Source organism: Electrophorus electricus, chromosome 11, assembly GCF_041902795.1.
Source record: "Electrophorus electricus isolate QZ-2024a chromosome 11, ASM4190279v1, whole genome shotgun sequence".
In the NCBI taxonomy this organism is placed as follows: Eukaryota; Metazoa; Chordata; class Actinopteri; order Gymnotiformes; family Gymnotidae; genus Electrophorus; species Electrophorus electricus.
In genome coordinates, this window is record NC_137507.1 from 13158849 (window position 1) to 13181946 (window position 23098).

At 41.0% G+C, this 23098-nt stretch overlaps 1 protein-coding gene and 1 long non-coding RNA gene across 5 annotated transcripts; one reads left to right on the forward strand and one right to left on the reverse strand.

Annotated features, from left to right (window-relative positions):
• The first annotated feature begins 685 nt into the window (after positions 1-685).
• On the forward strand, positions 686-18229 carry dyrk2 (dual-specificity tyrosine-(Y)-phosphorylation regulated kinase 2). 3 transcript variants are annotated; one of them, XM_027002208.3, is made up of 3 exons: positions 8710-9083; positions 9773-9903; positions 13563-18229. In XM_027002208.3, the coding sequence occupies exons 1-3, from the start codon at positions 9044-9046 to the stop codon at positions 15153-15155; spliced, it is 1764 nt and encodes a 587-aa protein (XP_026858009.1). In that variant the 5' UTR covers positions 8710-9043; the 3' UTR covers positions 15156-18229. The 3 variants fall into 3 exon arrangements, with proteins under 3 accessions (XP_026858010.1, XP_026858009.1, XP_081579610.1); XM_027002209.3 differs by lacking the exons at positions 8710-9083; positions 9773-9903 and adding an exon at positions 686-1004; XM_081723484.1 differs by lacking the exon at positions 9773-9903.
• A 10-nt stretch (positions 18230-18239) lies between these two features.
• Positions 18240-21814, reverse strand: LOC113572545 (uncharacterized). 2 transcript variants are annotated; one of them, XR_003410122.3, is made up of 4 exons: positions 21336-21814; positions 20648-20767; positions 20204-20298; positions 18240-19290 (listed from the first exon to the last, which is right to left on the reverse strand). It is a non-coding gene; the product is annotated as an uncharacterized LOC113572545 (long non-coding RNA). The 2 variants fall into 2 exon arrangements; XR_014126086.1 differs by having other exon boundaries at positions 18242-19290; positions 20648-20779; positions 21336-21739.
• Between the last annotated feature and the right edge of the window lie 1284 nt (positions 21815-23098).

Below are 23098 nucleotides of genomic sequence, written 5' to 3' on the forward strand. Positions count from 1 at the left end.
AGTGAAAGTGATGAAGTGGCCGATAACAGCCAAAGGAAAACAGAAAGGCATTATGGGATGTCTATATTGACTGTTGCTCATTCAAGGATTCTGTGATAAGTAGCAGCTACCAGTGGTTGTCAATGGTAACACTATCCGTAGTTGCCATGATCATAAAAAGTATGGTTACTACAATAGAGTTAAATTTAGGGCTTGAAAGGTAAATCTAAAAGAATTCATCTATTTATATACAGCCTATGCTGGCAGGAGCTTGCTTTAATATGCTGCACCTGTTTTTTTGCTCAGTTCAAAACTTCTATTCATTTTGTTAAGAGATTATCAAAATCTTACACTTGCTACTATTTATATGTAAGGATTTTGTGCCTGAAACCATGAATCAATTTAATCAAGCTGAGCCACATTTTCTATATCTTAGCATAAGAGTAAAATGAAAATACAACACTACAATTTAACAGTAAAAGATGGACTTCTGAAATGGATAATAAGCAAAGCAGACTACAGAGTTAGAGAGTTAAAGTTGTTCTTCAAAAGTCTTACCATGACTAACACCCCCCTCGCCCCCTCCACACACACACTGCACACATTCTTTCAACTCCATTAATTATTAAACGGTGCAATATTACATGTTGCTTGGTCACACATTTACTCTGTATTCATGCCTTAGGCAATCTCCTATGCACTTAGCTAGCACTGAGCTTACTTGGCTTCTGCGCTACAGAAGGCTACGGATTACGGTCTCTTTGTAATTTTAGCCACTGAGAAAGACGTGTGTGGATGTTGGCTTACATACTGGAAACTCTGGATGTGTGGATCTTTTGGCTGTCTGTTTTTAATATATATATTTATCATGACTGGAAATTGATGGTTGCAAAAACAGAATCAACAAACCAAGTGGATTGTTACCCTGCTTTGAAATCGGATATTAATGCATAACATGATTAACTATCTTGATATCTTTCGATATCTGTAAAAGAGAGCATCAAGACTCTCAGATTTCCTCTAAGGTAAGATATAACTTCTGACATTAGAATGGAAGACTAGAATGGTGTTTACATATGTTATTTGATTTTACATTTACGCTACCTGCTGTCCCAGCTGAGATACAGCAACATTTTAAAGCCATGGTGTGTGTCAGCTACAATTCAATACATTTCTCCTGAGAAAGGAAAGAACTGTAGGAGAATGAGAAAATGTTCTGCTAATGTTTTATTCTTGTTTGTAATCACAACTAAGTGATGTCCATGCAAATAAGAGATCTTAAAATCATGGTTGGCAGCAGAATATTATTGCCATACATGTTATTTTTATTAGGAAGTGCAGAGCAAGGCAAAGGTAACGTAAAGACACCCTCCTAGTGTAAATGGCCATTTGGTACAGGCCCCACCCTTTGAGCAAACAAACAGGCCCACCACACCCATCTTTTCCCCAGCCAGTTACATGATGGTAATAATTTTTCAGCTGCGACCAAAAATATACCCTGTGATCACAATCTAGCAGGCCTTTCTGGTAGAGAGAAGAAAGTGTAGAGGAAGTGAAATTTATTTTTCACCCATAGAAGATTTGTTGCGACACGTCATAATCGACTGTGCGGATGCACTCGGTTCGGTGAGCCTCATGACGCAGCAGAGTGTTCCGCTGCTGTTCATGTCAGCTGCTTAGCTGGATGTCATCTCTCATTTGCCTGTGAGTCGGAGGAATGGGCAGTGTTTTAATGCACGGATCCTCTCTGTGCTGCACACGCAGCTCTCTGTGGCTCATAAGACTTCCTCTTACCAGGGTGCGTGCTTCCGATCATAAACTTTGGTGCTTCTGCCATTTGGATTCATTAGGCATGAAAGAGTAAAGGGCGTCCTGACACTAACAAAGCAATACATGAGGTTAAAAGAAACACCTGTGATTTCACTTCTATGGTTTAACAAATTCAGGTATAACCATTCATACATCATTCAAATAATTATCACTAACAATATCTGACATATTTAACCGCAACCCAAACCTGCTAAAGTAAATTATTAATGTTGGCTGTGGTTAAAGCCTGGTAACACCCTATCAAATTTTAACAAATTTCAAAATTCCCAAAAGACGTATGCTCAAAGACATTAAACATCAAACAACAGCATCATTAAATTTTTTAACAAAATTTAAAATATCTCTAAATGCATTATCTTTAAACAGTGTCTAACACTGCAATAGTTCACAAGAATGGTAGGGAGGCAATGATCATAGAATTATGTTAGGGATAATAACTATATTATTGGTTATGATAGCCAGGTTTGTGACTCACAGTTTACTATGCATATAGTAATAAAGTCTACTGTGTTTGACAATCTAATTTGGAATCCACTGTTGGCTGGAGAATAGCAGTGACTTTGGGTGAGGCTTTCCTAAGATCACTGAAGCACATGAGCCCAGGTTACTGGAGAGCGAATAGTGTTCTCAGTGAATTCTTTCATCTCTGCTTCATGAAAAGAATACCAGCACGGTGTCCGGTGTTTGTAACTCAAGAGTGACAGGTGGCCAGTACTTGGGGAGTGTTCAAAGGAGATGCTGTATCCATCACTGGGGGTTCAGCATCTTTCTCATGTCTGCACCGGACGCTTCCCTGCTGTCATGGCCATCTCCCGCAGAGTGCCAGTGCCTGATTGGATGACGCATTTCTATTATGCTACAATAAGATAATTGGTTCATGGCTCTGTAATTAAACTTACTTAAAGCAGACCTTTTTGGCTAATTGAGCCCTGAGTCCTAAAGTACAACAACAATTTTGTTATTGTACATGTTGTGCTTGTTCCTAATATGGCAGCAATATAACTACGCTTAAATTCAGCTCCTTTTTACTCTGTAAACCTTCACAGGTGCTGGATACGAACCATTGCTCAGCTACTCACCAGCTCTAGCCATCTCACCCTATAAAGGAGATTATTTGTGCAACACAGTCTTGGGTTGGTCTCAGTCTCAGCCACTCCTCACTTCTTTGGAAATATATAGCCTACACCTGACCAGAACAGAATGGTAGCAGTCAATTCTGCTTATTGCTTTGATTCTTATCGGATCAAAATCCAAATGGTGGCAAAAATCCCAAGGCACCAATATAAACTGTGCTTTCTCGGAAAGCATTTTCCATCAGTTTATTTAGACCATGTGTGCAAGCCGAAGGTAAACTATTCCAAAACTACTTTACAGCATCTAAGGCACGAATGGGTGTTGTCTCAGAAACTGAGGGAGAGAGAGCAGGGAACTTTTGGCACGGATTGCCTGTGTAGAAGCAGACATGTCCATACGTGTCTTTTTGCTTTTAGCCATGATCCACTGTGCCCCCTGTTATTACGCTGCTGTGTTTGCATGCTGCTTCATGCCTGTGGGCTCAAGGGTTTTCCTGCATGGAATGTTGCCAGGCCAGGCTTCGGGTCACCGGACTAGTGATGTGAATGGTCAAGGATTTTGGTGTATGAGAAGGGAGAAAGAGAGAGAGAGAGAGAGAGAGAGAGAGAGAGAGAGGGTGGGAGGGAGGCAGGGAGAGAGTAAGAGAATCCATTTTCCCTCCACTTCTAGCCTCAGGCTCTGAGTCACTCGAATACTGCTATCCATGAGCTCTGCATGCACTTAAATGAAGACACATGAACCCCCACCAGCCAGTGACATCCCACTACGATCCGCCCTCTCTATGCAAAATCCAATAAAGTTCCCATGAGCTTCTGAGTTACCTATTAGTTGAAGATAATGACGTCTCATAAAGATGGGAAGTTACAGCAGGTGTATGTATACCATAAACATGTATGTATCCAACAAACGTGTTAAAGGATGTAGATCCTAGCAGTTCTAAGCATGGCTACTACTTCAGTGGTGTAGGTGATTTTGCTCTTAGAGTCACTACACCCCCATGCCTCACACACACCACGTGCCTGAATCACCCTCACCATCACCCTAAATAGTCCACGACACTGATTCAAGTGGAGTTTCTCAGTGCTTCCACCAGCTCCCACCACAAACATATACAAAAATAAACCCTGCTAAATATGTCGAGTGTGGGTGATCGAATGCCAGTGGAGATGACATAAATATGCTTGCCAGCCACAGGCGATGTGATGCAGGAGAAAGGGGTCTGTGTTGAGCATTGTGGAGAGAAGCCATTCCATTGTCCACAGCCCCTTCAAGACCTTCCCATATTAGTGTAGACAAAATGTTCCTTTAGGGCTCACAGTGTAATTTAAATCTCATTCATCCAAACATTGAATGGATATGAAAATGTTTAATGGTAATATTTTAAATAATCACTTTTCAACTTAATAAATAAGCATTTTGTCTTAAATCACATTTAGTATTTCTCAGTTTTATAGTGTAGTATTTGTTTTTTTTCTTCAATGAAATAGGTGTTGAATTTCTGAATGAAAGTCAAACATGTCTACAAGCAGACATCTTCTGCTGAAGTTTACTGATTGTTACTGAAGTAACATAACTAGCTGACAGTAGGTTTATGTTTGACAAACAGAAGCTCCACAGACTGATGATGGTAAGATACTCAGCTCAGTGATATAAGCAGGGTATATAATCACCACTTTGTACACTTCCACACGGCTTCTCACAGCAGCATGGCCAGGCTCGGTTTTGGCTAATTTGGTGTAAGAACACATGAATGTTACTCAGAACCTCCCACTTCCTACTGTCTCTCAGACACATAGCTTTCCTCTTTTTCTGTGTGCGCGTGTGTGTGTGAGCAAGTACATGTGAATGTTTATGTTTTCTCAGCCTGGTTGTGTGGGCAGTGTGTGTGCATGCAAATATAGTCCAACAAATGAAAATGAATCAGTTCTTATGTAACCTTCCACCATTTTAATTTGCTCATCAGACATTCCTACGTATTAGTCGTGTTGATTTATAAGATGGTTCTCCAGATGGACATCTATTGATTTTTTCCCTATTGATCGGATAAGGATGACACTAGATCAAATGATTAAGCAGCACAAAGCCACTTCTAAACCGTCATGCCATTATGCAGCCAATGGAAGCAGTACTTCACACAGTTACCCTTTTGTTCCTGTAAGTCTCACTGTACAGAAGGAGCAAATGTATTTGGACAGACAACTACTACCTTTTCAGCTTTACATAATTCAGATGAAAACATTATTTATTAACCTTGCTGGTCCCTGACTCAGGCAGATTTTCTTTTGTCTTTTTTATGTCAGATTCCTTTTTTGGAGTTTTAAATTCATAAATGACTATTATGTAATATGGCAGAGAAAGGATGGTAGTATTTGTGCACTGAATGTACAGAGGTGTGGAATGGAAGAGTTGCCGGAGTATGATGGCTACTTCAGAAGTGTGTGTGGGTGTGTGTAGTAAACGTTCTCAGGTGTAGCCTCTCTCTCCTTGTCTCTGGGGCTCTGGATCATCGGGAGGTGATTTGTCACTTGGCTTCATTATTGTTGCAGCAGAACAGGTAAAGTTACACACAGTCTAATTAATCATCGGGGGTTATGGCTAGAGAACATGCCACAGAGATCATTAGAGTTCACTCAAGCTTTTAGACTGCAGTGTCTGCCTTCCTTTGTGTCAGCAAGAGGACAATTAGCTGGAGGGTGCAGTAGTTGGGGAAGTGTGATATACATCTGTAAGCCCCTAGGTGCTGGCTGTTCATGTTGTTCAGATCATTTTGAATAGATGCAGCGGTGATTAATTATATGACACAATTCCCTATGTTGCCTGCTTAGGAAAACTGGCTCAGCTCATTCTAAATTCTGATAATCTTGCATTATAAATTTGGAGAATAACCAAAATGTATCACTGCCCCATTCTAAAGAGTTCTGGGATTTCTCATGCTGTTCCTGTAGAGAATGCTTTTGGGGTGGAGGCCAACTGTGCATTATGTACAGACCAGAACTATTCTGAATCTGTGTGGTAACATTCCATAGGGAAGGAAAGGCATGGAGGAAGGGATGGCCATAAAGCTCCCATGTTTGCTGCACATTTCCCTGACAAGCACATTTGCCTGCCTCGCCGAGCGTGTGCTAAGCATGGAGTGATTCAGCTCAGGCTGGAACCTCTGTGTTCTCACTTCCATTCTGATGTCTGAAAGTGCCAGCATCTCGGAAAACACTGCAACTAAATATAGATCAATGCCTGAGTCCTCCTCTACGCTTATGGCTTTGTTACAGGAAGACTTTGTGGGCCCCTGTGCAGCACTGTATCATTTTCATGTATTTGGAATAAAACTCCATAAAAAGAACTGTCTGCTTTTGTCACGAACACCGTCAGCAGACGCTGAATGGGGCTGGTAAGGACGGAGCCCAAACAGCCATATGTTGGGAGGGAGGGCGTGTGATTTGATTAGCCCTTCACAGAATGATGCTGAAAGGAAGTGTCAGCAGAAGGCACATGAAAAACAACAAAAGCTCTGATTGGAGCTTCTCAGACAGCACCCCTGACTCACCCCTTGAAGATCAACGGCTCTGATTGGAGCTTCTCAGACAGCACCCCTGCCTCACCCCTTGAAGATCAACGGCTCTGATTGGAGCTTCTCAGACAGCACCCCTGCCTCACCCCTTGAAGATCAACGGCTCTGATTGGAGCTTCTCAGACAGCACCCCTGCCTCACCCCTTGAAGATCAACGGCTCTGATTGGAGCTTCTCAGACAGCACCCCTGCCTCACCCCTTGAAGATCAACGGCTCTGATTGGAGCTTCTCAGACAGCACCCCTGCCTCACCCCTTGAAGATCAACGGCTCTGATTGGAGCTTCTCAGACAGCACCCCTGCCTCACCCCTTGAAGATCAACGGCTCTGATTGGAGCTTCTCAGACAGCACCCCTGACTCACCCCCTAAAGATCAGCCACTCCCTCAGAGAGGTGAGGCGGAGGGAACAAATAACTCAATGGAAGTTTCTTTGAAATGCTTTGAGAGCGAGGCACAGAGCCGTCAATTACCCATGAAGCCTACCGAGAACACAGAAAACTATAAAACTATGATAGTCTAGTAGTGTACTAAGCCACTGTGTGATTGGAATGCCCAAGCTGCGTACCATCTGAGCCTAAGCTGGTTGCTCATTTCATGATCATAAATCTATCACAAGCCTGCAGCTCCAATCACAGCCTTGACCTGGGGGAGCCGTTTCATACTGCTGTGTCTCTGTGCACAGAATTCTGTCAGCCCTTGCTGATAGCTCACCACCACAAGCTCCCATGCAATGAGGTGAGACAGACATGAGCTCTTGATCGGCCCTGTTTATTTGCCCTGGTGCAAACATCCCAATGCCGCTATCAGTGGCACAATTCTTCACATAGTGCTTGCTGAAGCTTTCCAGTAACCGCAGTGACAAATGCCACGACAACCATCCCTGCACGCTCCGCTCCCTGCTGACTGCAGCCTAACACGTGGCACTACGTATGGCTGCTTCTCTGAATAGGGAGTAGATGTACATGACAGTCATGTTTCCATATAGACCATAATAGGAATTACAGAGCAGGATAGACATATACTTAGTTGCTTTTGGTACTGAAAGATAATATCTGTGCAGCAGACTTTCTACAGATGTTAGAAAAAAATGATGTCTTATTAAATATTAAGTCATTTTTGTTAAAGTCAGTAATTGGCTAATGTACATAGGCTTACACTTCCAGGCCCATGATTTTAGTTAACTGGAGGCTTGGAGAAACCATTCCCTAACAGACCTTATTATAGACACGTTTAATTTACTTTGGTGCTGTTGGCACATAGTAATTTTGACATGTGTAAGATCTGATAGATTTCCGATTCCCATTGAATTAGATCGATATTGCAAGCAATATCTAATATCTCTGTGGTAAACTTCATTGCAGTACATACATTTACTGTATGTAACTTGGACCTACTATAAAACACAAATAATACAGATTATTGTTCTTACGGTAATAGTACTCTGACAACAAATCAGACATACAAACTTCACCAGGCTATGACAGAACAGCTGCAATCCACTGAAAACCTAAAGTTGGCATTGCATGCGCTGCACTAATGAGGACTTACATGCAGTCATGACATATGAGGACGACAACAGAATTGAGAGGAGAGAGAACTGGACGGTTGTTAACGGGATCATTTGACAAAAAATCGGATTTGCACAATTTGTCCCACATGATCAGCCAAAAGTGGATGTCCGGGGTTTTTTTGTTTTGTTTTGTGCATCTATATTTAGCCTCATTGCAAAATGTGGTCAAGTTACTTTGAGTAAAGGGAGGACTTGTGTCATTTTGTGTTTTTCTTTTTTAATGCCAAACTAAGAGCTACATTGACCGAGAGCATGGCTGCTATTAAACTGAACTTCACCCTCTAGTGGACTATGATTGTTTTTCTTTTCTTTTTTTTCTTTTTTTTTTTACAAGATTGCGCTACACGTTAAACTCTGTGGTGTGCAATAAAGCAGCAAAGCGGAAAGAACGCATAGGAACTCGATGGCTAATGAATATTTTTGCACTTAAATATGGAAACAGGCCTGGGATTGTTCTATGCATGAAATCCAGATAACTGCGCTCATTATCATGGGGTTGTGCATTAGTCATTTGACATATAGCTACACCGTAACATCGCTTGAAAAACCGGCAGGATGAGGCATAGAACAAGTGGGACATCAGCTCCATTCTCGCAGTGGGTTGCCAGTTTACCCGGCGGGGCGGGGGGGGGGGGGGGGGGGGGGGTGGAGGAGGTGGAGGCGAACAGGGATGATAGATAAGCCCGGCAACACCCATACCGCCTTACAGTGCAGTCTCGGAGAGTGTGGGACAATGGGACTGTTACGATCCGAGCACCGCACCTAGGAACTTTGTAGTTTTCTGGGGATAGATGTCTGCTAGGGTGGGTCACGCAGCGCGCTTTTTGGGTTGTTTCAGGCGTATCCAAGCAATGGTAACACAGCTTGGCACTGTGTTTGAGGAAGCAACCCTAGTGTCTGCGGCACACGTCGAGAATGCGAGCCTGGATGTAGCTGATTGGAGTAGCAGAGTTCGCGATTACACGGCGGAGGGGGAGGAGGGGATGTTCTGAAGTGGGCTTTCTGTAGGACTCTCTAGCGGCCATGTTAACCAAGAAACCCTGCGCTGCGGTCTACCCAACTGGTAAGGAAAAGAAAGTCTCATTTCAGTGGGTCAGAAAGCTGGCACAATCCCTTTGTTGCTTGAGTCGCCACGTTTTATGTTGGATTACTTATCTGGATTGAACTGTTTCATCCACAACACACGGATTAATAGCCAGGCGGTTTTACATTTGATTTTTCTCTGTTGGAAACTGCGGTGGGCTGTAGTAGCCTGGCTGTAGCCATGCTCCCGTTTGAGCCCAATATCGCTAATGTTTTTTATGTCTGAGGTCCTCGGATAGCTATTGCATGTCTTATGCAAAAGTAGCGTTTAGACCAAAGAGAATCATTCGCGGATAATGTGGTCTGTTGCATTCATCTTTGTTTCGATTCGATAACGTTAGCTCTTCGTAAACTGCATGCATACGACCCTGTTGTTCACGCTAAATGTTTTTTTTTTTTGTTTTTGCCTCGCTATGCAGAGCTTTTTTGTTTTCAAAACGCTTTAACCCCATTGCCTTCTAAAATGAATGTAGCTGGCCAAGATACCAATAGCCACGGCTACACTGTATCCTGAACCCAAATATGTTGACCTGCTGCTTTATGGTAGCCAGCGCCTCTAAACGATTTCCAGAGGCTTGGGTACATTCTGGGGCTGATTCTTTCCAGTCCTGTGTGTAGCCCCTTCAGGTTCGTGTCCCCGGTATTGGATCCTGTTTTCTTGAACCGTAGGCAAAGGGGGTGACATTTGCCAGCTGCAGTCTTCCCCCGGAATCGGCGTCGGGGGTCTCCGGACTGGAGCAGGGACTGAGCCGTCATCGCCTGTTACATTACCTCCCCTCAGGAACACCACCTCGCTTACGGTAGGGACACGTTGTAGAACATTATGATAGATTAGAGCCACAAACCACCGTTTTCTATTAGGTAGACATACTCATTGTCTAACCGGATTTTAAAACTGGTTAGCCGATCAGGCTATTTTAAGGCTTGTCGTTAAAGGGCCAGTCGCACTGAAAAACGGGATTCTAACTTTGACTGCATTAGAAGATGCTGTATTTTAATACATCGTGTGAACAATGTCTTTCATTAAACTTCTTTCCCCTGGATTGCTGATAGCAAACTTGTTTAAATATTGAACGGAGAACGCAGCTCGGATTGGACACCTGGTGTCACGTGAGGCGAAGGCTCAGATTTTGGAGCGTGCAGAACGATTCGGTCGGCACGCCCGATTGATTGGCGTTTGACAGATCAATAATCAATAATCATCGCCTGAAAATGTTTTAACGTCTTTGGAAATAAGCATCCATCATTCATGAGGCTTAATGGGCTCAGTTTATATATACTGGTTGTTTTAGTATAAACCTAAAATGAGATGGACATGAACCTTTGCTGAGAAGGGTGCCAAGATACATGTGTGAGTTTTGTAGTTATCATACACATGATACATGTGTGAGTTTTGTAGTTATCATACACATAATACAAATGTGAGTTTTGTAGTTATCATACACATGATACACATTTTGTATTTGTAAAATGTCGGCGCTAAATTACCAATCACCTAATCTAATCTGAAAGGAGCTGTGAAGATGATCCTTCCAATGGGGTAGATTTGCGCAAATGTTAAACCATAGGCATGAAACAGTACTTTAGGCTTAATGAAATTAAATGTCTAAGTAGTTATGGATTCCACTTCTACATTAAAATATAATAAAAGTTAGTTTGTTGGTGTTTATGAAAGGAAATTTAAATTCACCAACCCAGCTGTATTTTACACAGCGCTGGGAGAAACAAATCAAATTGCATTTGGATTCATGCCTTTTTAATTCAATATAGAAACAGTCTGGACTTCTTTATTTAGCTGTCATTCAAATTCGAATAATTATAGAAACCCAGAAGCCCCAGTTAACATACATGGCCAAATAACTTAATTAACTTATCTCACTGGTCTGCCAGAAATACTAGAACAAACCTTGCAATCTTGATTATGCTTCTCTGCAAAATCTAATTTCCAACAGTACCTATACTTGTGTATCTTTTTAACTGCTGTCAAAAATCTCAAGAGATTGGCTATGTCCTGGTGCTTGGAAAGAGCGTATTTGGGATAAATCAGTCTTTTCATTTGTTACTTGCTTATGGGGTGCTGTAGTTTACAGTGAGTACAACAGGAATGTGGGTGGAAATGATTTTGCTGTCAAACGATATTCTACAATAAGTGACGGTATATGTCTGTCATTACAGTGTAGTAATAGATAATATAAACCTATTTATTTGATCTTAAGGCCTCTGGCATGTCAATCGTCGAATGTTACTGCTTGTATAGAGTCTAGAAGAACAGTTGATCATTGTCTGTTATGCTACTGTTAGCTTGTTTCATTTGCATGTAAGGGAATGATGGAGTTCTGACTATATTTAAGAACTGTGTGCTAGCGCTGTAAATCACTGTGCTGTATTACATAGACCAAAATGTTAAAAGGTCAGAAATGTTAAAATTCTGTGTTTCTGCATCCAATTCATGTCTATCATGTTATTAGTTTCTACTTTTAGGATTGTCCTAATGCCTGGTGACTTTTGCCCATTTGTTTTTTATTTTTCAATATTTTTTGTCCTTATTTAACCTCCTGTCCTACATCTTTCAGTGGTTAGTTACCAAGTTTCATATTCTGTACTCTACCAGAGAGGACAGAAATAAGGCAGAGCGTTAAAATGATTGCCATAGCTCTTGCACCCCTGAGGCACGTCGTCTCTTTTGTTCAGCTGCAGTTGTGTGTCCTCTGCAGCTGTCAGTACTATGACCCCCCCCCCACATCCCCCCACCCACCTGTTCACGTTTTGAATTAAGTGTAGCGAGGCTGGTCACAAATGGAGAATGACATTCTGTGAGGTTCAATTCAAATTCATAATTAGCTCCAATCCATATTCGTCTGTTTTTGATGCCAGCAGCATGATGGTGTTTTATGATTATATATGTATGTGTCAAAATACATTAGGCCCAAGAGTTCCCTGTGCAGAGCTTTGCATTGCAGGTTGTTCTAATTATCTGTCATCAAATATGGTTCAAAGAAAAGATATCTGGCTTCAGGTTGTGTGTTTTTATTGCTCTTGGATTATAAGTAAAAGCTGAGTTTTACTCCTGATGTTTCATTAGGCATGAGGAAAGACTAGGATTTTCCATATGGGGTTTGGACTGATCAGTAGCACAGAGGAGTCATGTATTTCACACATCCTGCTACACTTTAGGATCAGGTCTTATAAGTGTTTCAAAGCCCGAGTTTAACACTAATGGAGAGTTTATCATCTTAACTGAAGAAACAAATCTAACCTTTTAGATTCAATAAGCTATTGAATATTCATAGGGTGAACTCATTGTTCATTTGCAGGAGACTGGAGAATTTCACTGTCTTTGTGCAGGGTATCCAGGCAGAAGCAACTGACTGCCTCTCCGACTGAGGCAACAGGATATCATAATGAAAACAAGTTACAGAGACAATCACATTATCAAGGAAGTGAGAATCTTTTGGAGAGGGAGTTTCAGGAAGACAGGATGGGCAGGCCTAATGTCTTTGATAAACAGAAGAGCTTCTCAGCTCCAAATCCAAAGTCCACAGTTTACAAAGAAGTTGTGTTGTGTATCATTTTATTATATAAACTCTTCTACTATGGATGTCCAAGTTTACGTGGATCAGACTTCCCTGCATTCTAAAAATATGGACACTAAATCAGTTGAACTAATTATGTAACACTGAAAAATGAAATATATGAATGTGAATTGTGGGTTTTATGGGCTGGGACTATGAAATCATATCATATGAACAGGGCATACCTGGCTAGCAGACTCTGTTTTAAGCTTTAAGCTCATGTGGTAAGCTCTGTGGCCAGGGCAGCGAAGGGCACATCCCAGTAAAACACAACTGGTCTATCAGTATGTAAATCATTATTGTTTTATATATCCATAACATTTGTCTTTAGATTAATGTTTAGCTTTGCCTTCTGTACAAGGACGGCATGCTGATAAACTAAATGTGGATCAAGCACTGCTTTTGGTGCTAAAATAGATGTATTGGTGTATTGGTTGTGTTTTTGTTTTTTTGCACCACACTTGGTGAGTACAAAAATGCTTTATTTAAGAAATAATACAAATTCCTAAGATGCAATAATTAATTAAAAGTGTGCTGAGGAGAATGAAGTCAAAATACAGCAGGTTATTAAAAGGTGCACAGAATGTGGCGGAAAGCGAGCAGCTTAGTCCTGCTCATAATCCTGAGGTGTTGCCCAGGGTGACCTCACATTTCCCTTCTCAGAAAAGTATTATACTTGAGCAGATTATAGGATGTTCATTGTTAATAGCTATTGTGGTAAAGTAAATAGAAAGGATTTATGTAGAAAGTCAACACTTTAGAATGGATGATGTTCATTGATCCTCATATCTGTATTATATGATAGAACCTTATGTCTTTCACTATATGAATTTCTTGTACAGTTCTGTGAATTTTCTAATAACAGTTTTGGGTTGTGCTTTTTCTAGGTTGGAGGCAATAAGCACGCAATGAATGACCATCTGCATGTCGGAAACCACCAGCAGATTCACGTTCAACAGCTGTTTGAGGAAAACAGCAATAAGCGGACAGTGTTGACTACACAGCCGAATGGGTTGACACCAGCTGGCCGAGCAGGCTTGTCCCTGCCAGAGCGGCAACAAGAAAGCAGCCACGGTAGAGAGGGCAGTTCCACCTCCATTAAATCAACCGATAGCAAGCCTAAGCCAGCCCCTTTGACTCCTGAACTGGCCATGAAGCAGTACATGTCCAAGCTGACAACATTTGAGCACCAGGAGATTTTCAATTATCCTGAAATCTACTTTGTAGGCCCGAATGCTAAGAAACGGCCCGGCGTTATCGGGGGCTCCAACAATGGAGGTTATGATGATGATCAGGGATCCTATATCCATGTGCCCCATGACCATATAGCCTACAGGTACGAGGTTCTGAAGGTCATTGGTAAGGGCAGTTTTGGACAAGTGGTGAAGGCATATGACCATAAGTCCCACCAGCACGTGGCCTTGAAAATGGTACGCAATGAGAAGCGGTTCCACCGCCAGGCGGCCGAGGAGATTCGTATCCTTGAGCACTTGCGCAAGCAAGACAAAGACTTCACCATGAATGTCATCCACATGCTGGAGAACTTCACATTCCGCAACCACATTTGCATGACGTTCGAGCTGCTGAGCATGAACCTCTACGAGCTCATCAAGAAAAACAAGTTTCAGGGCTTTAGCTTGCCACTAGTGCGCAAATTCGCGCACTCCATCTTGCAGTGTCTGGACTTCCTGCACAAAAACAGGATCATTCATTGTGACCTGAAACCGGAGAACATCCTGCTGAAACAACAGGGACGCAGTGGGATAAAAGTGATCGACTTTGGCTCCAGCTGCTTCGAGCACCAGCGGGTCTACACTTACATCCAGTCACGGTTCTACAGGGCTCCAGAGGTCATTCTGGGTTCTCGTTATGGGATGCCAATTGATATGTGGAGCCTGGGTTGCATTTTAGCGGAATTACTTACAGGGTACCCTCTCTTGCCTGGGGAAGATGAAGGGGACCAGCTAGCATGTGTCATAGAGTTATTGGGAATGCCCTCCCAGAAACTGTTGGATTCATCTAAGAGAGCCAAAAATTTTGTCAGCTCAAAAGGATACCCTCGTTATTGCACAATTACGACCTTACCAGATGGCACAGTGACGTTAAACGGTGGACGGTCACGCAGGGGAAAGCTTCGGGGTCCACCAGGAAGTAAGGATTGGGTAACAGTGCTTAAAGGCTGCGATGACCCCCTCTTTCTGGACTTCCTCAAGCAGTGCCTGGAATGGGACCCAGCCCTGCGGATGACCCCAAGTCAGGCCCTACGCCACCCATGGCTAAGACGCCGCTTGCCAAAACCTCCCACCGGGGAGAAAACAACCGTAAAGCGGATCACTGAGGGCACAGGTGCTATAACGTCTATCTCCAAATTACCTCCCACCTCAGGCTCAGCCTCAAAGTTAAGGACTAATTTGGCACAAATGACTGATGCCAACGGGAATATACAGCAAAGGACAGTGTTGCCAAAATTAGTCAGTTGAATGCTTTTCTTTTTTTGCGTGTTTCTTTTCTTTAAATATTGTGATATTTAAAATTGTGGATAGCTGAGCATTCACAAGCATGAGAGTTTTTAGGAATACAGAGTCTTTAATGCATATTCACCACTTATTTACAGCTACGTAGCACCTTTTTTGTGTTCAGAACACCTTTTTTTTTTATTTTAATTTTTTAGAAATTCCAAAATGGCCTAAAAAGAGGGAACAATCCTTTTAAGTATTTATATTTATCTCTGGTTCTCTGCTACAGAGAACCTTCATACTAACAGGCCTATTACTAATGAAGTGCTAGTCAGTCTCCTCACAAATATCTTGTAGCACAGAAGGCAAACAGACTTGGAACAATGAAGTTAATTCAGACTTGATATATCTGGCTTTTAGCCCCTCCCTACCTCTATAAACTACCAGATCAATAGTGCATTATTGGAGGGGGATTTTAAATGTTAGTAAAAGCTATGATATCTGCAGCTCTGTAGCATTGCAAGATCTTTTTGCCAGTGAATGGTATTTTGAACAGAAGGGTACAATGAGACATTACTCAAAGTTTATAGTGGAAAGTGAACGTTTTAGACTGTTAGGAGGCAGAAGGAGTGGAAAAAAAACAATGTTTACATGATAGATGACTTGGTATGTGCCTAAAAATCTCTTGACATTCCTTATTAAATTTGAATCGAGGAAAAGAGAGACTTTGCTTTCGAAACAGGCTGATGGCAAGTTAAAAGGGGTATATGCAGTTTGACTGAAGGGACGCTGTTCTCGACAGTGAGTGACAGGCTGGTGTGCATGTAACTAAGCTATTTTTTGGAAGAGGTGTTGTACTTTCTACTGGAAACCCTTGGTGCTTTACCTTTTTTCTTTAAAGGGTATTTTTTACTATTTAAATCTTATGCTCTTGGAACAAAATGATGTCGTGTAACTAATTATATTCAGCGAACTTGAGTTACAGCAATAGGATTGAAGTTCTTCACTAATTCTCCCTTCAAGAGACTAGTATTGTGTTGAGTTAGAAAGGCATGTGCTAATCACCTACTGACAAGACATTATTTACTTGAATCTGAGCCAGTATTAACACTATCATGAAAAGACTATGGCAGAGAAGGGCACTTTTAAACTAGGGCTGAAGTAGTCTCATCCGGTTGTCATCTGTAATCAGAGATCTCCCTCTGCAACTTCAATCACTTTTTCTATATTTAGCTTCCTAGTGTAGACTTGCTAGCATATGGCCAGAGTGTAAATTCTTAAAAGCTTGTTCCCGTCTTTAAATTCAATCAAATTTGTACCCAAATAGAAAAATTGGATCAAAACGGCTTTTTCACAGTAATGGCCATTTTTGTAGCATTTTTGACATAGTATGGTAAACAAAAATGAACTGACAAGGGTCTGAAAGCTTTGTTAAAAGTTTTTATTTATTTATTTCTTTGAATTGTTTCTCAAAGAAGAGCTAATTTAAACAGAAATAGTGGCCTGAAAGGGTGTGGTCGGTCTGATATCAGTGGGGTGACTAATGACGTAATGCACAAGAACTCTGCTACTACTTCAAGACTCTGCTCAAAGAAAAAAGGCAATCGTGCTTGGCCTGCTCTCACCCAGATGTGGATGTTGGGGATGAAGAAAAGAGTCGGACAATGGGCTGCTACGTGGAGAGGCAAATCATGATGCCCCTGCTACTGGTTGGCATGGTACCTTGCCCGCTGCACACTGTCCAGCCCCAGACCCTTATGGACACCCACAGTATATTGGCAAATGCACAGCGACCTGCCGACATCAGTGGGCAGTTCACATTGTACTTTATATGTGTTTGCTGTTTTGTGCATTAACAGTGGTGGGGAATAATTGTGCCCTTAGGTTTAATACAATGTGCCTTTGATTATAAATGCCATTTCTTTTTTGTCCAATAGAGACACCCCCCACCCTAACCATCCTGCTCACTTGCTTTTAGCTATACAGTAAAATAGAGAATAATTAAGATCCTCTTTATAATGGTGATCCTCTTGCACTTGTCTGAGCATTGGCCAAAGATCCTCTCGGAAGCCATGTTCTGGGATCTGAGAGGAGGGTGGCTGCACAAATGTTTTATATGCAGTTAAGACTTGCAAAATTTCTGTCCCATGATTTGAAATAAAAACTCAGAAACCCATTACCAACAGGGATATCTCAGCACATCAAAGCTACACCTATTTCTCTTTAATGGATGAGAAATGGATCTTTTCTACTGCATCCATCTTGTCTTAACATCAAATTCAAGGGGTTACACTTGCTTCATTTTATTACTCTAGAAGTAACTGATTTTACTATTTTACCTCAGACTGTTGTGATATTCTTGTAATGTATTAACCCAGGGCATTTGGTATAAACCAAAGTGCATTCCTTTCTATGTTCGTGGCTAGGAAGGAAAAAAGCCAGTTTCTCCGCTGAGCTGAGGAAGCGGCTCTCCCGACACTTTTGCCACTCAAGGGCCATATATGGGGCATGCGCTTCTTCAGACAGGAAAGGAAGGAAGGTAGGAAAGGATGGTCTGAGATACTCCACCTTAGGAAATGTCTGCACAAAGCAGTGTACCTCCAGAGCGTCTGTCGCTTGACATGGTTGGATGTGCATATCTTCAATGCAGTGAGTACTGCCTCCCCAAAAGAACCCAAGTCAATATTCAGCTTGCGCTCAGTACTCCGATGGTGACGCTGGGGCAGATTGATGCGAATGGCTGAGTGTTACAAGTTGAGAGGATGTACATTTTTTGCTACTTTTTGTCAAAATGTTATCCCAGGATCTTGAATCTAGCTACCCACTGTCAACTTTATTCAGTCCTTTTTTAAACAGAATATCTTTAAACAAGGAACAAAGTTGGCTCATTTATATTCAACCATAGAGGTGTACTGTATATATGTGAAATTTACTAAGAATATCGTGTGGACATGTACATATGTATAATGTTTTCCTTCTTGTGAAATGCTGCTGATAACACTACATCTGTTCTGTAGTGGATTTTAAATTTGGCGGCCAGTTTTATGATACTGTATGTATTGTACAGCTGTTGAAAGTAAACTTTTTTTTTCTAGTGATCATTTGTTAAGTTTTATTGTTGTGGCCGAAAAATATTAATATTAAAAGTTTTAATCTAAATCTTTATAAAGCTATGTTTCCATTGACAATTGCTTCATGGCTTGGTTGACAAGCATGAATCTCAGCAGAGGAGTGTGCTTGTGTGCTAGCACAGAGATTAGGGAAGGTACCTTGGATCTAAGTAAGTAGCCTGAAAGGTTAAAAGGTTCTCGAATGTAGTTAACATTCATGGCAGGAAACTTTAAACCTCAGGGAGCCTGTAAAACATGTATTGCTATTATGTCTTCTTTCAACATATCAAACCTCCAAACTGCTTTGCAGGACTGAAGGCACTCATTGTTGGGGGAAAGATTTAAATCTGGCATTAAATGTACGCCACTCAACCTCGATTTTATTGACAGTAACAGGCGAGATAAAGCACATTTAAAATGTGCCAGTCTTGTAAACAGGGAGGAAATGTTTGCACATTGTATATGCTTATGCAGGATATTTGTATTAGATAAATGTGAGATGCTGTTTAAGATGAATGTTAAGGAACTTCAACAAATTCAGTGACCAATACAAGCACCAATAAACTGTAGGTGTCAACTATTGCTGTGTCATATCCTAGGGCAAAACAGCAAATGGGGTGACCTCATAACCTGTATAACTGCAACAGAAACTTCCAAACAACTTAGTCATATTCTGTGAAGGTAGAGGGGAAAAAGCTTCTGTTCCATCATCACATTTCCATATGAAGTATATTATGAGGTCTAGTTTTGTATGCAAGCAATAGATCCGCTACTATCAACAGGAGAGCAATTTTAATTCTAATGTATCGAATTGATTCATATTTCTATTTTATTACACTTGTATATTGACAGTGGATTAGTCATTAATTGATTAGCTTTATAGGTAAAGAATTATTCCACTGATTTGTGGAATCAAAATACTTCTCTACTACATTCAGCACACTGTTACATGTATGGCTTTATGGTTTTCATTATGCTTCATTGTGGCTCTTTGTATTCCTGTTCTGAGCACAGGGTTGGACAGTCATGTAAGAGACCTTAAATACCTGCTGAGACACAAAATGCAGAAAAAACACTATTTCACCCAGACAGTCCAGTGTAGAGCCTGGAGTAAAATTATAACAGATTTTCCTAGTCGGGCTAACTGCAACACTTGTTTTTAAATATTCTGAATCATGAATTCATCTGCAAAGGTAGGACAATATCCACATATTTAATGTTTAATCCAGTTAGGTGGCTCTTAGCTATACAGCCTCTCCTTACCTTTAGCATGGAATGGTACCTATGGGAGGTTCCGTGTTTAACTAACAGTTTCCCAAGCTGGCTAAGTAGGTGCTGTAGTAGAAACTCAACAGGCTCAACAGGATGGAGTAGGTTGATTCACTTGTTCAACAGATCAGAAGCTGAATAAAAGACCTCAGCTACAGCAGTAGTTCTAGAATCAGGAAACTTATGAGGATTTGTAATAAATAGTAGGTAGTGTCTGCCAACACCACCATTCCCTGTAGCCTATGAAAAAGATTCTTCATCTGTCTGAGAAATGTTCGCGGTAAAAACGACTAGAAATCTGAAGATGTTATTGCTAAGGTAAAAAAAAAAAGCACAGCAAGGCAAAATTGTTCACCCGTGGCCTATGTAAATCCAGAATCGGCTAATGTTTTTCATTCTCAGCATCCATACTTGAAATGAATTGCCACTATACTGAAAACGGTGTCACAAGACGGCTTAAATGGAAAAGCACATATATAAATCTAAAATTTACATAATTACTATCCTAGAGGATGAAGTTTGTGCAAACTTCATTCAAACACATTCAGATGTTTTTCTGGCATGCTTGATATAATCTGATCAATCAGAGGGTGGAAAGTCGCATGACTCAGGCAACACATTGAACTTGGTATTTTAGTTTGGCAGCTAAAGAGCCACCTATTTTTTCATGTCACTATAAAAATGTTTACTCACCCATTTTACATCCAAATGCCAGTCATTTCTCCAAATAATGGCCTTTTGGAAGTCAGTTCTTGCTTACACCGTTCTTGACACATACCTCTTTCACCCTTTTCCACAGTCAAAAGAAAGACATAACTTACTACTGCTATTTATTTATTTTTAATTAAACTGAATAAAAACAGTGGGATAGTTCAGTCAGTTCACACTAAAATTCTTGAGAAACCTCATATTCCACAAGTGTATGAAAGTGAAAATGACAATATAATAGGTGCAGAAAGTAAGGGCACTCTTAGTCTATTATTAGCAACTTAATTGAATTAGAAATTGGAATCTAAAATTTAGCAGTAATTTTTCATGGCCAGGAACACACAGATCTAGGTGTACAATAAGCCAAGGCAAGAATTTCTGGTTGTCATTTGCATAACATTGTCATCAAGTTGTACAGAAAGGGCATACCAAACCCAGCAACATTACAGCAGCAGAAGAGCTTCCTCTCCCAGTCCAGTGTTCTTAAGAATGCCCATGTGACAGGTCTCCGTAAACAAACAGCGCTGATGATGTCATTGTGCTGTAATGCTGAGGAAGGCACTTTACAGTGAAAGAACGCCATAGAAACGGAAAAGAGGTGTTCCACAGAGCAAAAAGAGTTGATCATTTTAGCTAAACTTCTGATACTAAATAATTCTCAAAATTATTACAATTTTGTCTGTCATCCAAGGCTGAATGATGTGAACAAAAATACATATATGAAATATTATATTGATTGCTGTATGATGTGAATACAGTGATGCCTTCTAACAGTCATTGAATGCCAGTGCTTGTAGTTATTTGATAAAGTGGATAAGAAAGACTGGTGTTTGACCCTTCCGTACGAGCATTTAGCAGTGCAGTGAGAGTGACTACAGTTTGGAAATCCAAGCACAACACTAGAAGGAAAACTAGATGGTTCTAAATGTGTCATAGCAAAGTCAAATGAAAGACAATGGAACAAACAATAATACATAGTCAGCACCTCCTCTAAAGGAGGGATTCTTTTAAATTTCATGACAGAATTTCACAAGCTATGCATTCAGTATTGCACATATTTGTTTGAAGGTAGTAATTCATTTTGGCAACACAACTGTAAGCTCCTCATGCTACTCACAGAGTTTCGTAGTGGAGAGCGCTGACTCCCCAGTGCAAGCGAGCTGGCAAATGGCCGGGATTGGCCAGTGCTGCTATAGATCAACTGGAGAACAAGGCTTTCCGACCTCTTCAGGGACCGGAGCCAATTGTATTCCCTTGGACTCCCGGCTATGTATGGCATCGACAGGATTAAAACTTGAGTCCCGGCGATAAAATATAACCCTCTTAGCCAGCTGTACTGTTCAGGAACCACTTAGCCTTCTTCTAAACACACTGATTCAGATAATGACTTGAAGCAAAACAGTAAGAGAAGCTACTGGAAGGTTAAAAGCTTTATCTATCAGAAACGCTGGCACTAACTCATTAGATGCAGGAGCAGGATACTGCTTACCAGCAGGAAACTGGCCAGGATGCCAGATACTTTTATAATCAGTCAGCTTTGCATTTGTTCTCTGGATGTGGGACAAATTTCATCAAATGTTTTCTTCAAAAATACATGTGATAAAATAGAATTTGTTGCTATTTTTTGTCCAAAACCTTTTCAACATTTTGCAGAAAATTCAGCTGCCAGACATCCCCTTTTAAAGAACCTACGTTTTTATTAAGGTAAGGAAATACATGTTCTGGTTGTTTAATCTAGGAATGTTAGTAGCATATAAACATTACAATGTATAAGTTACACATATTATGTTCCAGCTTTATGAACAATGAACACAGATGTATCACTTTTCACTTGCCTTGACAATCATCCTAAAAGAAGGCAGCTATGTGACATAATCTAACACTCAGCTGTCTCTTGCAAGTCGTTAGATACATAGAGAAAACAAATTTGTCAAACAATATGCTTGACCTTTCACTTACATGGATCTACATCTCCTATTTGCTAGCTCTCACCCCCAGAAGCATTTGTTGCAGGTCACACTGAAATTTCCGTCCACTATTTCTGACTTTTGTGCCTCTGTTTTCCTGCCTTTGTCTGGGACTGTGGACCTCGCTGTCAGTTTCATATGCACGATACATTTACAGGGTACATTTTGAGCCCTACTCTCTGTTAAACATATGGCATGCTAGCCCTTAGCTATGCAAAGCAAAGGCTTTCTAAGAAGTTAGTTGATTCTGAGAGTACCGGACTAATGGATATTCTCTGTCCTTTAATGCTGGTCTATCCCTGCTAAATCACTTACCCTGCCAAGGGAATTCTAGTGGTCTGACACCACCTGATACTATCCTGAGATTCCCATCTAGCCAGGCTGATATGGCAGTGAGCAGTGTCTGCAAGCCAACCCATGCTGGAAGGGCACAGATTGATGTCTTTACACTTTACATCTGTTTTGGAAATTGCCACCTCCTGTAGCCACATGCCTGACATGTCCCCATGCATAAAGTGTGACTGTAAGTACTGGGTAGAACAAAGTTTTTCTTCCAGTCTTACAAAGCTATGAGGCCAAAAAAATCTCATATTAATATCATTTTATTTTTCTCCAGCTTTCTTCCCACTGTTGTAGCCAGCTATCATTCCTGACAATCTCCTCATACAGCCTATAGTAACTTGAGAAGCTTCTTTTCCCACTCTACTCTTACAGTGGCAGTTACCTCTGCGGCAGCTGCTCAATTCAGTCTTCTTGACCTAGCAGTTACTATCGCCTGATTTTTAATACAATTATAATACCGGAGTCATAGCTATCTTTGCTACTTGGGGACAAACATTCTCCCTATTTTACAAGGCACAGACTTTCTGAACATTCATCTGTATAATGATTCTGAGGGTGGATGCCACAAGGA

What these genes read in the sequence shown, in the direction of transcription:
- dyrk2 (XM_027002208.3), top strand. Translation starts at nt 9,044, where the DNA reads ATGTTAACCAAGAAACCCTGCGCTGCGGTCTACCCAACTG. An exon ending in CGCTGCGGTCTACCCAACTG is followed by an intron (nt 9,084 to 9,772) that starts GTAAGGAAAAGA and finishes CTTGAACCGTAG; the next exon opens with GCAAAGGGGGTGACATTTGC. An exon ending in GGAACACCACCTCGCTTACG is followed by an intron (nt 9,904 to 13,562) that starts GTAGGGACACGT and finishes TGCTTTTTCTAG; the next exon opens with GTTGGAGGCAATAAGCACGC.